The sequence below is a fragment of the Lucilia sericata genome, unplaced genomic scaffold (genome assembly GCF_015586225.1).
Source record: "Lucilia sericata isolate MDLA Ls3-8-SP2 unplaced genomic scaffold, ASM1558622v1 Contig000183F_arrow, whole genome shotgun sequence".
Classification (NCBI taxonomy): Eukaryota; Metazoa; Arthropoda; class Insecta; order Diptera; family Calliphoridae; genus Lucilia; species Lucilia sericata.
Genome location: NW_023994211.1, coordinates 214,657 through 230,657, shown reverse-complemented (window position 1 = coordinate 230,657; position 16,001 = coordinate 214,657). Strand labels below are relative to the sequence as shown.

General features: G+C 29.1%; 1 protein-coding gene across 7 annotated transcripts in view; it reads right to left on the bottom strand.

Moving 5' to 3' along the window:
- The window catches only part of LOC119601648 (tubulin polyglutamylase ttll-4), a 30,279-nt gene extending 15,481 nt beyond the window's left edge, over window positions 1-14,798 (bottom strand). For 3 of the 7 annotated variants that reach the window (XM_037952710.1, XM_037952714.1, XM_037952715.1), the window contains exons 1-2: window positions 14,313-14,487; window positions 7,658-8,379 (exon numbers count right to left, since the gene is read on the bottom strand). In XM_037952710.1, coding sequence (XP_037808638.1) covers window positions 7,658-8,344 — 687 coding nt within the window. In that variant the 5' untranslated portion in view covers window positions 8,345-8,379; window positions 14,313-14,487. Of the gene's footprint in view, window positions 1-7,657; window positions 8,380-8,436; window positions 8,633-14,312; window positions 14,488-14,654 lie in introns of those variants that run through there. The other 4 variants (XM_037952711.1, XM_037952716.1, XM_037952712.1 and 1 more) reach the window with 3 other exon arrangements.
- Between the last annotated feature and the right edge of the window lie 1,203 nt (window positions 14,799-16,001).

The following is a 16,001-nucleotide window of genomic DNA, read 5'->3' as shown; positions in this document are numbered from 1 at the left end:
ATATTGGAGCTACTCGACCCCCTACAGGAGAGGACGCAAAATGGTATGTATTTCTGTTGATACTACATTGGATCGCATGCATCTGAAATTAGAGTACTTATATCACCACGTGTTTTATTCTGAATTTGTAGTCAAATGGCGAGTGGACGACACTACACATTGCACATTGGGGCAGCTATATGGGGAAGGTTGGCGATAATTCAATAATTAAAAATTATATTTACAAAGAAAAATTTATATTGCTGGACATTTCTCTCCATGCAACCCCGTCATTAGTTTTTTCCTGGACATTGTTTTCTACCCTCAGGCGGAATTAATTACCATTTATAACTGCAAAAGTTTATCACTGAGAGAACCCTTTATATTAGATTTTTTTGATAAGTGGTTGAGAGAAACCGAAAAGAAAAACAAAATGACTCGCTACAATTGATTTTTATTTTGTAAACATTTTTGAAAAGGTCTGCTTATGATTTTTATTTTTAAAAGCAAAACAATAAATCGCAAATGTAAATACACGATTAGGACACACATACACACATACTATCTTCAGAAATCATAGCAAACAACAACAATATACTCTCCCACTCTCATATAAGCAAGAGAAAAATGGAATACAAAAAGGGGACAAAACTCAAAAAATGTTTGATTATTTTTTGCCTTTGTTTGAATTCAATATAAGAGACAATTGTCCAGATAGTAAACAAATGTATTTAAAAGTAAAGAAATTTAACCCAAAACAGAATAACGGTACTCCAAATGTCGAGTTTATTACAGAAAATTACAACTAATTTTTACCTGCTGCATGTTCCCTAATTTTGATATAATTTTCTTCTTTTTGTCTTTTTTAAGATTTTATTATATTTAATAATATCATTAACTTTTTTAAAGGTATGATTGAGAATAAGGTCTCCATTTCTTTTAAAATTAACCCTTAATTGTAAGTATATTTAAAAAGTTAGACATTTTTTCATGGAGTCAAAAACATAGAATACCACTTGAATAACACTCATATGATAAAATGATATATAATCTATTAGGATTATAAAATATTTTTTGCATCTTTTTGCATACCCCATACACATTTTTGCAAAAGTTCAACATGAGAGAGATGAAACACAAATATTTCCACGTTAGAATAAGAAATTAACATTATATAAGAAAGTACTAATTTTACCCGTTTTCCCATTTTTGTGCCTTTCTGGTCCAAGATAAATAAGTGATATAGTCTATTGATGTTTTCATAGCTTTATGTTTAATAATTTCAAAATTCAGAGTTTAGTTCCCCTAAAATTGCAAACTCTGACACTGTGGTTCGGTTTAAAATATTTGTAATCTTTAGTATAAAATTTTATGCTTCACTCAGAAAACGCGAACAGAAAACAATTTTTAAAGAATTATGACATTCTTATATAAAAGTTTTAATATCATTTTAAACTTTGTGCATAAATGTTAAAATATTTTATGCGTTTTAAAAGCAGATATAAACTAAAAGTTTATTAAAAAATAAAAAACCGGTAGTCGGACATGTCCGACCATATGATACCCTACAGCATGAGTATACTCATGAATTTTACATTAGGGTGTCATTGGAGGGATGTTGTTCATTTTTAACAACTTTGAACTACATCTAATCTTATTTTTAGAAGCAGAAAAAATCCGATATTTCGATGCCAAATTAAACCACAGTCTTTCAATGACACGCTTTTGTAAATTTCATTGTTTTTTCACCAAAACTTGATGTACTTCGAATATGTTATTTGTTGTGACTTTTCTGCACATCTTTTCTCACTTTTAACTGGGTTTTCATTTGTAAGGAAATATTTGGTTTATAAATGCACAAAATATGTAATCGCGTTTTTAGATGTGGTTAAGATGTCGTTTGTAAATTATTTTTTGCTGGGTAATGTATAATTCATAGGTTTTTCACCAAAATTGGAAGTACTTCAAGTATGTTATTTGAGTTGAAAATTCTACTTCTTTTTCCTCACTCAACTTTGCATAGGTATAAACAGTTACAAGGTTAAGCAATATATAATTTGAATTGTATGATTTGAAACGTTAGCTATAAACTACCCAACAAAAAATATTTGATGTCATACTTTACAAACGACATCTTAATCACATATAAAATAAGTTTTCACCCGAATTTGAAGCACTTCGGGTTACTAGTTGTGATGAAAATACTACATCTTTTTACGCACTTTTTTTGCTGGGTACCATCAAAAATTTATCAAAATTAAATAATTGAAAAAAATATTTTCTGGCCGGCCACTTAAGCTACAGCGCCCTCAGTTATAAATAAAATCATTAAGACATGTTTACATCGAATATCAGTTCCCGACACTTTCCGGTAGGAAGATTTACGTTCCTATAAAAGTTTCTTAGCTTTTGGCTCGTAAGAAACTTACTTATGTCAAATTTCATCTCCACCGATCCACATAAAATTTGATAGAGAAATTTTGGCTCGCATGGAACTTATGTGTGTCGAATTTCATAGCTATACTCGTATTTTTAAGTCAGTAATGAGCGTTAAAGTCATTTTCTGAAGGGGATCTTATATGGGGGATAGGGTAAATTATTTACCGATCCACATAAAATTTGGTAGAGTGGTTTTGGCTCGCCAGGGATTTACTTATGTCAAATTGCTTTGCTATACTCGTATTTTTAAGACAGTAATGAGCGTTAAAGTCATTTTCTGAAGGGGTCGGTCCATTATGGACCGATCCTCATAAAATTTGGTAGGGAGATTTTGGATCATATGGAACTTATATACGTCGAATTTAATCGCTATACTCGACCCTCTAGCTCATTCCGTTCAGACTCTATCGTGCTTTCAACAGACAAAATGACGGAAGGACATGGCTAGATCGTCTTAGGATTTAATAAGGACTCAGAATATATACATGACCAATATTTCAATGTGTTACAAACGCAATGACAAAATCAATATACCTATTTTGATGGTGGATATAAAAATAATCAAAATTAATCAAAAAATTAGTTGATTATTTTCAAGAATTAATTTTGATTTATTATGATTATTGAAATTTTCAGTGTCTTCCTGTATGTCTGGAAGAAGCTATAGGGTACTTTTTATTTTAAAATTTTTAGTGGGCGAGAAGTCACGCCCACATACAAAATAAGTATTAAAAGTAAAGGAATATTTGTGGACAAAATGAGCAGAATGGCTATAGTGGGCCTGGTACCTTCCGTATTAAGAAAATACTAAATCAGTATATCTGAGAAAATATAACAGACGGGCTAGCAGCAGTGAGTGCGGCACTCCCCACATGAATTAAATACAAAAATTCGTTTATCTTGGAAACTATTAGAGTTAAAATCTTCACGAAGAACTTTAACATCCATGTAAACTTTTTGGGTAATAAATTGGCATGAAGAACTTTAATATACATCTGAACATTTTAGGGAAAGGCCGGCTTGGAATCCCTATATGAATTAATTAGAAAAATTCGTATATCTGAGAAACTATTAGAGCTAGAATCTTCAAATTGTACATTCATGTGAACATTTAGCGAAAAATGGACGGACTTTCAATGGGGGGATTGGCACCTCCCATATGAATAAAATACATAATTTCGTATACCTGGGAAATTATAAAATTATTCAAATTTTTCAAAGGTTATATTAAAATCTTATTAACGTTTGGAAAAATCGGTGAATTCGGGAAAAATGGCATCTTCAATATGTAAAAAATTGTGTATCTGAAAAACTATTACAGTTAGAATGTTGAAACTCTTTTAGTATGTTTTTTATTTATATTGCTTTTAGGGTAGCAAAGCACTCTGGGTATAGCTAGTGAACAAAAAAAAAAAAAAAGGGAAAAATAGTAAAGAAATTAGGTCGATATCTCTCACATATTAGATTTTAATTTTGCGGATTTCGTAGAAAACTATTTTTTGTTAAAATTTTTGAAAAACAGGCTTTATTCTTTACTATTATGATTTTTATATAAAACTTTTAAAGAATATATAATTCAAGATAATAGGAAACATATGTACATCTGAAGTTTTAGTAAAATCGAATAATGTTAACCCAAAAACGGTAAAGGTCAAACTCAAGCTATGCAATGTTGGTAAATTTTCTTGAAACAATAGTAAAATATTATTTAGTTTTCAACTGATTTAAATGAAACTTAGGCAAAATATATAATGAAGGCCCGTATTTATGATGACAATTTGAATTAACCCTTAAACGTAAATATATTTTTATAATTATATAAAATGTCCGTAATATATGAGCAAAATATTCGATGGCATTTTGCGAGAAAATGGTGGGTGATAGAAAAAACAAATATCAGATTCTAAGGTGGTTATGGCCACCGTCTTGCAGTGTTGTTCACATTGAAAACAAACCCCTATATAGACACTTCAAAAGATTGATATAACCACCTCGTAACTTGAGGATCACTATATTAACCGCTTGGATTGACTCCAACAATCAACAAAGTGGAATCGAACCGAAAATATTTCGAATATGCCAAAAATACATAAATAATAATGAGATTTCCAGTGCCCCATGACCTAGAAAAGCATTAGGCTACGATGAATGAAGAATGTGTTAAAATTCACTCATATTTTAATGGAATTTAATAAAATAAATTCTTTTGCATTTGTCATTAAAGCAAAAGTTGGTACCAATTAATGCTGAAATATCCACGCGGAAAATAGAAAATATCCATAGTTACAAAAGGGTTCACAAAAAAATTATAAATTTTTTTTTACTCTTTTTCTATATAAATCGCATTTAACTTCATAATTTTTTAGGACGTAATATATTTAAAAAATAAAGAATGAAATGTTTATCTTGATGGAAGAATTTTTTATTCTAAAAATATTATAATTTAGTATTTTTGTGAACAGCTGTGGAAGTCACTGTATATTTTCAAAGGATCAACAGGAACTACATAAATATCATGAAGCAAAAAAATGTAGCGTTCAACATGTATCGTTCGAACATTACACGGTGTGACATAATTACAAAAATTTAATACACTCATCGTGAGACCTAGTGAAGTTGGTAGGTCTAGTAGAGTAGATTACAGTACCATTTTTAGAATCTTCAATATACCCTAAAAATCGGAAAATATTGGAAAAAAATGCTTTTTTTACTAGACCGACTAAAAAATTATATCTCAAAATTTTTTTAACCGATTTAATATTTTTTAAAAGTTGTTGAAAAGATTTTCCTTTGTACTTTTCAAAGAGTACACATACTTTTAAATTTTTTACGAAAATGTGTAAAATATTTTGACTCACACTTACTTCTTTTGAAAACATTTTTTTTTAATTTTTTTTATTTTAGCTCATACTTTTATGAATAAAATAAGATATGAAACATTAAAATCGTATAAAAAGTGACAAAAATAGAATTTTTTTCCTAAAAACAAAAATTCTCTCTTTACTAAGCATCAGTTCCCGTAGCTCAAATTTGCTGAAATTTGGAAGTTATGAGTACACCAAAGGAACATATAATGTAATGTTCGAATATTCGAAGTTAAATTCAAAAATTGTAAATAAAGTTCGAAAATTTTTTTATGGTTTTAAAATACTCTCTGACTCATAAAAACCTAAAAACGAAAATCTGAATATTGTTTTGAGTCTACTTAAATCTAATCCTGTACTATGGTGGCAATTAAGTTCGAAACATGTTTAATGGTTTTAAAATAATCTTTGAATAATAAAAATAAAAAAACTTAAATATGTTTGAAAATTATTTTAGTCTATAAAAACTAGTGTTCGAATTTCCGAAATTAAGTGCAAAAAATTTTACAATAATCTATGGATTAAAATCATTATTTATTTTCGAAAATTCAAAATTTTGTTTGGAATACAAAAAATAATATTGGAAAATAATTTATTAATTAAATGTGCTAATATATAAAGGTCAACAAACTAATAAAAATACTGAATATCGAGACGTCAGAAGAAATATGCCGCAAACTTAAAATTTTCAATAAAGTAAATTATATAAAAGTTTTTAAAATTACGTGCAGATTTTATCGATTTTAATCTAAAAATCATAAAGAAGTACAAAATTTTCTTAAGAAAATTTCAAAAATGTTTTAACAAATAGAAAATAAAATATATTATGTTTGAAAAAATAAAAATTAAAAAATTCATACCATTCAATGAAAGCAGTTCATAATATTTATGCTCAAACTTTTTTCTGTGTACAAAAAAAAAAAAAAAAAAAAAACCCATGTTGAATTTGATACATAATACCAATAAAATTTAAATTCGACTACGACTACGACGATTGTCGATTTTCAACTACGACATACATAATAAGGGTGTTTGTAAATTTTTGTTTTTACAAAAAAATCTATTTTAGTCAGTTTTTATCTGATTTCAAAGTTCCATATCTTATTTTACTCATAAAAGTATGAGCTAAAATAGAAAAATATTTAAAAATTATGATTTCAAGTAAAGTGTGTGTCAAAAATGATCTTGAATTGTAAAAAACAAAATTAAAAAAATATAAAAATTTGTATTTAGATCTAAATATTTTACAAATTTCCGTAAAAAATATAAAAGTGTGTGTACTTTTTGAAAAGTACAAAGGAAACTTTTTCCAAAACAGATGAAAAATATTAATAAATTCGTTAAGGCGTTTTTTCCAATATCTTCCGATTTTTAGGGTATATTGAAGATTCTAAAAATGGTAAAATGATCTACTCATCTAGGTCTATAAAAAGCATTATATCGCGTAATGAGTGTTTTTGAGTGTCACAGTGTTATTAAAATTTAAATTAAAAAAAAAGTATAAATTATTTTTGGTTAAAATTATAACCATTTCAAACAGATATCAGTTAACAACATTTTAATTAGTCTCATTGAAATACGACCTTCGAAGTCAGGCTTCGCTGACGTTTGAAGTTTGAATTGTTGCCAAAAAACAATTTCTATTTATGTAGCGTTCGAACATCCTGTTGCAACTTATGAATGCAACCTGAGACGAATATAAAAAAACGTAAACCCTGGTCTTTGGGTTTCGTTTTTTTTAAATTTTTGTTGGCCTTTTTAAAGGCAAAGTTTTTCATGTACTAAAAAAACAAAATATGGGCTTATAATATACACTATAAAATGGGCAAATATGCACTAAATAAAATTTCAGTTGTTATCACCAATGTTTCTTTTATAGTATTTAAGTACATATTTTTATATATTTAGAATTTAAGTTTTTAACAACAAATATATAGGTTCTTAATGACTCTAATACCAGACTCTAAACCAATTTATGTATAATTTTGATTTAATTCCGTTATATTTATAAAATTGCCCTAATATTTATGGTTATGTTTATTATGGTTACTACATCTTATGGAATTTAGGCCAGGTTATTGAATATTGTTAAATAAAAAACGGCTGATCGACAAAAACGGACTGTCCAAAAACATGAATAAATTATTGACATGAAGTAAAAATTCCGTTCCGTATTTAAACAGTTTGGTTCATTATGTGTTGACAATTCGATTTGACTTATTTATTTATTTATTTATTCAAACAAGTAATATAAAAAGCCACAATAGGCCAATCAAACTATATTACAATGGCAACTTAATGTTGTTTCTCACTCAATCTCACCCACAATTAACATAACATAAATAAATATTTTGTCAAATAAAAGTGTTACTCACCTGATTTCCAACGCCAGACTCTGCTGCTGCCTCAGCTAACGTTACTGCCACATGTACTCGTGACTTATTTTCATATGAAATACTTTTTTTTGCATTATCGCTAATACCAATAACATTCGCACCGCTGCAACTCGCCTGCTCACTGGCTGCTGCGATTGATGATAACGATGACGTTATTGGATTTCCAACATTGTTGTCGGCAACAGGGTTGTTGTTATTGTTGTTATTGATGTTACTGTTATGCTGTTTTGACACATGTGAGCATTTATTGGCACTAACACTATTGGCCATTTGCAATTGACAACCTTGTGGCGTATGTGCATGATTATGTGAACCGAGCAATTGTTGAGGAATATGTTTTTTAAGATATAATGCATCTTTATACATTTCCACTTCTTCACGCCACGATTCATGAAAATCTAATATTTCTAAGCCCTTCTTGCTGCTAGTATTGCTGCCACTCAGACGATGGCTGGCAGCATTTTCTTTGGCATGTTGATGATGGTGGTGGGGATGACCATGACTATGGCCATGGAGGTTTAAGGCAGTTCGTACAAGAGACTGGGCTGTTCCCCTAATTGCAGTTGTTCCACCACATCCGCCATTACCTTCTATAAGCACTGACGTTGAAGATTGAGTTTGCTCCTGTTGATGTTTTATTACACGCTTTTCGATTATGGGTGCCATATTAGTAATTCTCAACTCACTAGTACTTTGGTTTTCTGAAATTAAAATCACCGAATCACACAATTTATTTCTGGATCTATTTAAAATATTACAATTTTGTATTTTTCCTTTTCATTAAATTGTAGATTTTTCTTCAATATTTTTTAATTTGTATCTTGTTTTCAATTTTAATGTTTATCCGTTCTGCCACAACTTAAAAGTTAAAAAATGCAACTGCAACTGAATTAATCTATTTTAAATGTGGCACAGACCCAAATTTTCTACTTTTTACTAAAGCTCTCTATACAATTTGATTGCGCTATTATGCTGATATAAAAGAGCGAGCGAACGCATTGCTAGACATTTTGCTTATATTTTCTACAAAAAAAAAAAAAAAACAACAAAACGAAAAACACTAAAACATCCGTCCATCGATCGATGATCAATCGAATATTTTGATTTCGTTTTATTTTATTTAAGATTTTTCGTTATTTTTTATCTTTTAAGTGGTTGTATGACCACATGCACATGCATTCACTATCATCCTAAAGGGTCATTACAAACATTAAAAAAATACAGTCACTAAAAGCAAATAAAATTAAATAAATGAATAAACAAACGTGCTTTAACTGCATCTGAAAAGGGAATGTTTCCGATCACTTATGTATGTACCTTAGAGGTTCCCAAAAATATAGATTTTTTTGAATGGGTAAGTCTAAGACTACTTGTGCAAAATTTTATCCTAATCGGAACAGTATAGATACAAAATGTAATAAAACTTACTGAAAATACGGACGGAAAAGTGAAAATAGTATGGTTTTTTTAAATTTTTTGAACATTTTCGAAACGATTGGATTTTTTGTTTTATCTGAGTTTTCTTTTTATTTAAACACAGAAAAAAATGAAAATTTTTGTTTCTTCTTTGAATCTTTTGGAATTAATTTAATTTGATTTATTTCAATATTAAACCTAGCTATTGGTCATAATCGGTTACAAATTTCTGCTTCCAAATAATAATTCAAGATGCCAATTCCCTAAGATCGGGTTTTTGAGTTGGAAATCAAATGCCAATGAATAATCAGATTAGTTAATCTAAAAATAAATTTAATCCGATGTTAATCCCATTTCAATTTTTGAGTACAAGATTAAACTTCACAGTGTTTCCATACAAAACAACAGAAAACGTCACTGTTTGTTATCAAAACAATGCATGTTTTTTTAAAAAAAGAAGAAGACAATTTAAATTAAGAGTGTGTGCCAATCCGTAACAATGGCTGTGTGCCAAACGGTAGCAAAGTTCTATGGTAAAATAAAATTTATTTATGGTGGCAAATATTATCACTTTTGCTGTAGATTTCTAGCCAAATCTAGTTGATTTCCCATACAAAACAAAATCTATTCGTAACTAGATTTCGTTAAAATCTACTCAAAATCTAATAGTTTTTACAGATGCAACTCTGTTTTTCCCTAAATAATACTAAAAAATACGACGCTACACCAGAAAAACGAGAAAAGCAAACCAAAAAAAAAATTAAAATGTCAACATTTTAATAAATTGAAAAACATGAATGAAAGTTTATTTAAAATAGAAGGTAATGTTATTTTTAAATATCTAATAAAATGTTAATAAATGTCCCATTTTTCCTTCTTATTTTTCCTTCTATCTATTCTATCAAAAATTTACATTTTCAAGTAAATTGTTACCGATTGGAACACACTCAAAGATTTTAAATGAAATCTACTAGATTTCGTGTATGTGTAAATGGGGTATTAATAATAAAAAAATCAATAAAAGTGTTTCTTTTATTAAAATAAATGCAGATTTTCTTGTGAAATTAGTGACAATTGTCAAAATTTTATGTAATCAAAAAAGATTTCGTCTGGCACAGCAAAAGTGATAATATTTTCCACCATAAGAAAATTTTATTCTACCATAGAACTTTGCTACCGTTTGGCACACAGCCTTAATATGAAAATTAATGAAAACTTAATTTTAAAACAAAAAAATGTTTTTTGAAGTATCCGTAATTTATACTAATCTATAAATAGAACATTTTTGCATCAGCTGTTTACACTTCTGCATTTCATGCTTAAGATTAAACCACCTCCATTGGCTGCTTAACTTGCAAACAAAATTAACTAATTGAGTACTCAAAAACAACATTTGAGGATTAATTTTAATTTGAACGCTAATCTTTCACCTAAAGATTGGTCCTAAGAGTTCTTATGTACCCTTTACCATAGTGTGTTAAAAAACAATCAGCATTTTATTACAAACAAATAAGGAGTCTACATTCGCCTTTGCCGAATCTTCTATACCCTTCACCATAGTGTTTAAAAGATTAATTATATAAAATTTCATTATTTTGTTTATAACAAAACAAAAAGCAACACACCAAACGAAACAAATAAAATAAAATATGCAAAGCAATGAAACCAACATACAATATACAATGTTGTTTCTTTCTTTCAAAGCATGCAATCCCCTTATTACGAGTATCGTCATAGACGTTTTTTATTAAAAATTTCGACAGTCAATATAAAATACATACGAATTTAAATCGTTTTCGACATTCGTAATACCAATTTAACAAAACGGCTCATTTTCGACTACGACAACGCCTCTTGTAATATGGGCGAATAAATTGTCTTTTCTTCCACCCTTTCAGGGTCAAAATAATTTATGTCGAGAAAAAACTTGAAAAGTTATATTTATGGTAATTTAGTATGCCAAATCCGGAAAAAATAATATTTTTATAATTTTAGTTTTCCCTAGTGAGTTATAGAAGGTCAAAGTTAAATGTCAAATATATTCGACATTCGAAAAACAGCCACCAAAAAGTACCACCAATATTTTGTATGACTATTGGTTTGTAAAATGTGTTCTTTCACTCAATACAATACAATACAATTTAAATCTGAATAGTCCGATCTCCTAAAATATCGGACATTAAATAAAGCACTTTTTCAAGAGTAGTCACAAGTGACAATTTCTTAAAACCTGATTTTAAGATATTTTAAAAATACCGAAGATCTTTCAAAATCCCAATTATAAATATAATAAAGTCTTAATTTGCATCTAAAAGAAAAACAAGTAAGAGTGTTATATTCGGCTATGCCGTATCTTATATACCCACCATCAAACCTCGTTTGACTCGAATGAAACTTACTTATGTCGAATTTCATCTATATACTCGTATTTTTAGGCCAGTTATAAGCGTTAAAGTAATTTTCTGAAGGGGACCTTATATAGGGGAGTAGGGTCAATTATGGGTCGATCCTCATAAAATTTGGTAGACAGAATTTGGTTCGTATTAAATTTATTTGTGTTGAATTTCATCGCTACACTCGTATTTTTAAGCCATTAATGAGCGTTGCAGTCATTTTCTGAAAAGGATCTTATATGGGGGGTAGGGTCAATCATAGACGGATCCTCATAAAATTGTTTAGATAGATTTTGACTCGTATGAAACTTACTTATGTCGAATTTCATCTATATACTAGTATTTTTAAGCCAGTAATGAGCGTTAAAGTCATTTTCTGAAGGGGACCTTATATGGGGGGGGGGGGGGGTAGGGTCAATTATGGACCGATAAATTATAAATAAAAAAAAATAAAATTTTGCATAGTGATTTTGGATCACAAGAAACTTACTTATGTCGAATTTTATCGCTATATTCGTATTTTTAAACAAGTTATGGCTGTTAAAGCTGCTTTTCGAGGGGCCACTTGTATGGGGGCTATCCAAAAACGTGGACCGATATTTCCCATTTTCAATACCAAACAAACCTTACCTATAAGAAATATTTATGTGAAATTTCAACCCTCTAGCTCTTTCCATTCGCACTCTATCGTGCTTTCAACAGACAGACGGACAGACATGGCTAGATCGTCTTAGAATTTAATGAGGACCCAGAATATATATACTTTTGTGGGTCTATGACCAATATTTCGATGTGTTACAAACGGAATGACAAAATCAATATACCCCCCATCTTTTTTGATGGTGGGTATAAAAAATTAAACTAAAGGTAAAGATTACACTAAAAAATGCATAAAAACATAGTCTATTGTAATGAAATTTTCAGAGGTTGTCTCGGATTTTTGGCCATATCTCTGTTATTTATGGACGGACTTTTTTAATTAGGAAACTTCACGAATGTATATCTGACAAAATTGTTCTCATGAAGGAAGGAGAAGGGTATAATAACAATACGGCTTTTTTATTTACTGACTAGTATACAAACTTGTTATTACCCAGACAATTGACTACATAGTGAATAATCTAGTACCAATATATGTACTAGCCTTTGGAGTAGTCCAATAACTAGTCTATGGACTATGCTATTAACTAGTTTGTTGAACTAATCTATTGACTATTCTTTACCACGTATTATCGTTTTACCTCATTTGTAGGTTATAATGAAACATTAACTGCCTTATGCAAAAACTATTATTAAGTTAACAATGGTTATTAAAACCACTTTTTACCTATATGGGAAAAGTGTGTAGTAAACCATTGTTAACTTTAATAATCGTTTTGCATAAGGCAGTAACTGAATAATTGAACATTAAAATAAATATATTGTGAAGTGGTGTAGTACCAAATAAAATTCATTGTTTAACATGAGGAATCCTGGATCTCTGCATCCTATATGATGGTATATGTCGATGTAAGAATATGGAGATACTACGTTTTATCCGAAATATCAGCTAAGTAAATCTTCTATCCTTCGAAATTTCTTCGATGGGAGGTTTTAAATTTTAGTGTCCCTATTATTTTGTTCAATAGCCTTTAACAAAGTTATTGTAAGATTTTTGTATGGGATGTAATTAATAAACCATACACAGAAAAAGTATCAGCATAAACCCTGGAAAAATTTCAGAACTTGTTCTGTTTTAAACTTATTTTTATGAAAATAGAAAACGCAATCTTATGTATGTGAATTATAAGGATTTAAAACTATACCTCCTTGAATTGTACCGGGAAAATGGAAAGTTGCTGGTTTTGTTTATCCCGTACAAAAAATAGTTTATATTATACGTGTGGCAGAATGATCATGAATTTTAAGATAATAAGACATTGGTATCTAAGTTTTCTTAATGAAATTGCTACAATATTAATAATTCCTTAACAGTTTCTCTAAATTGGTGCTTATCCGCTGAACAAATAACTGATTTTAAATTAATTAAGCTTATACGTCCTGAAAGCTTCCCTAGAACTAGTTCCGAGGTTGACAAATTCGAACAAAAATTATTGATTAAAGAACTAGTTCCAGAACTTCCAAAGAATGAGTGTCGACTCCATAACGCGTCCTCAGAACCAGTTCCGAAGGTGACAATTTCGAACAAAAATCACTGGTCTCAAAGCCTAGAACTACCCAGCAAAAATAATTGATGTCATACTTTACAAACAACATCTTAATCACATCTAAAAATACGATTAAATATTTTTCGCTTTTATAAACGAAGTATTTCCTTACAAATGAAAATCCAGTTGAAAGTGAGGAAAGAGTCGTAGAAGTCACTATAAATAACATATTCGAAGTACATCAAATTCAGATTAAAAACCAATGAAACTTACATAAGCGTGTCATTGAAAGAATGCTGTTTATTTTTGACATCCAAATATTGGATTTTTACTACTTCTTAAAATAAGATTAGATGTAGTCCAAAGTTGTCAAAAATGAACAACATCCCTCCAATGACACGCTAATGTAAAATTCGTAGGTTTTTCACCCGAATTTGAATCACTTCGGGTTACTAGTTGTGAAGAAAATACTACAACTACTTCCACACATTTATTGCTGGGTAATTAAACGATAAAAAACACTAAGAATTCTTGGATATAGGCATATCCGGGAATGCCGATTCTGACATACGCTAATAAAACAATTTTTTAGATATAAGTTGAAATAGTTACGTTTTTAATGAAAGGGTTTATTTTCCTTTCACTTAACACTCAGTCCTATCTCAGCATAGCACTTACCCTCTTCCACATCTATTCTTTTACACAGACGATTTTGCAAATATATTTCTAAATGAGTTACTTCTTCCGTTTTACATTGAAATTTTTAAATAAAAAGAATTTGTTAGTTTCGTTTTGTAGGTATATTTCCAAAATTTTATTACAATAAGTTTTGATGATTTTAGAAAAACGTACTCTGTTTATTTTTTAAAACAATTCAATATACAATTTGGCAGTTGGCAACAACATCAAATTAACAGAGAAAGAAAAAGTGTGTTAGCCGATATTATTATACGGTTTTTATTAATTATTCACATATTAAACACAATTCAATAATTTCATATTATAAATAAATTTACTAACATTCCAATGTAACATCACCATTTAGGACAGGCCTTTTCTATTCGCTCTAGCCAAGCGTTCCCAATCTCATTCTATTTGTTTATTATCCTTTAATGATTTTGGTACAACACAGCTGTTCGACTGAAATGATAACTTAGAGATAGGCGCAATTTACATGAAGACTTTTTAGACGTCTGTTTTTGCGCACATGAAGAAAATAACCCGACGAAAAATAAAACAAACCGTAACAGCTGTTTTATCAAAATAAAAACTTATTTTGGTGGGGTGATTTATTTTTGTTTACAAATGGAAAATACGCAAAAAGTTTTTATTATTTACATAGTAAAACAATCAAAAAGTGTTAAACGACTTTTCACAAAAATCAAAAAAGTCGACTTTTCATAAATTTTGATATGGTAACATTTGTTTTCCCTGATTCACCACACTTTTGGTTTATAACACCAGGGATGGAAAATAAGATTTTATTAATTAAAACACGGTATAATAAAAAAGATGACTGCGATAAATCAGCTGATTATTTTTTATTTTTGTGTAGACTCTACGCTGTAGAGTGCAGCGTTGCCAATTTAGCGCTTTTGGCGCTAGATTTAGCGCCTTTTAACAATCCAAAAGTCGCATTTTTTCCTCTTAGCGCTTTTTTGGAAAAAGGCGCTAAATTAGCGCTTTTTTTCAAGAAATGAAAAATCTTTTTAATAACATAAAATTATTCTAGTTTAACAATAAAGATAAAACGGAATAATTTTAGACAGTACTCTGCCGTACAAATTTATTAAAGTTCCTTTTTCTAAACTTTCCATATTATGAGTAATTCAAAGATCTTTTAGTGTGATGAGTTATTTTAAAACTTTAAAACTAAAATAAAAAATATTCACCTTTTTCGCCAAAAGAATTGAAATGTGTTTCTTCTTAAATTTTCATTCCCTTCGAAGGGAAAATTGATTTCGTGAAATTCCACAACAGTTGATTTTGATCGTAACAGCTTTTTATTGATCAGAAAATTCTATAAAAATTCACAACAAGGGAAGTTTTTCACGTCAAAAAAGGGAAAAGTTGTAAATTAACTTAATTTTAGTTAGGTTAACTTGAACTTAAAATTAAAATTGCATTTCGTGAAAACTATTGATATTTTAATGTGAATAATACAAAAATAATTTTGATCGCACAAAGTTTGATTCACAAAAACTTAGCATTATTTTTTTATAACTTCACTGTGAAGGAAACAATTACTTGACGATTACTTCAGTTTTTTTCACAAAGTTTTGGCTCTTGGTATTTTTGGAAATGAAGAGTTTAATTAAAATTTATTACGGGGAATTTCAAAAAATCTCTTTGACTAGTTATTTAAAT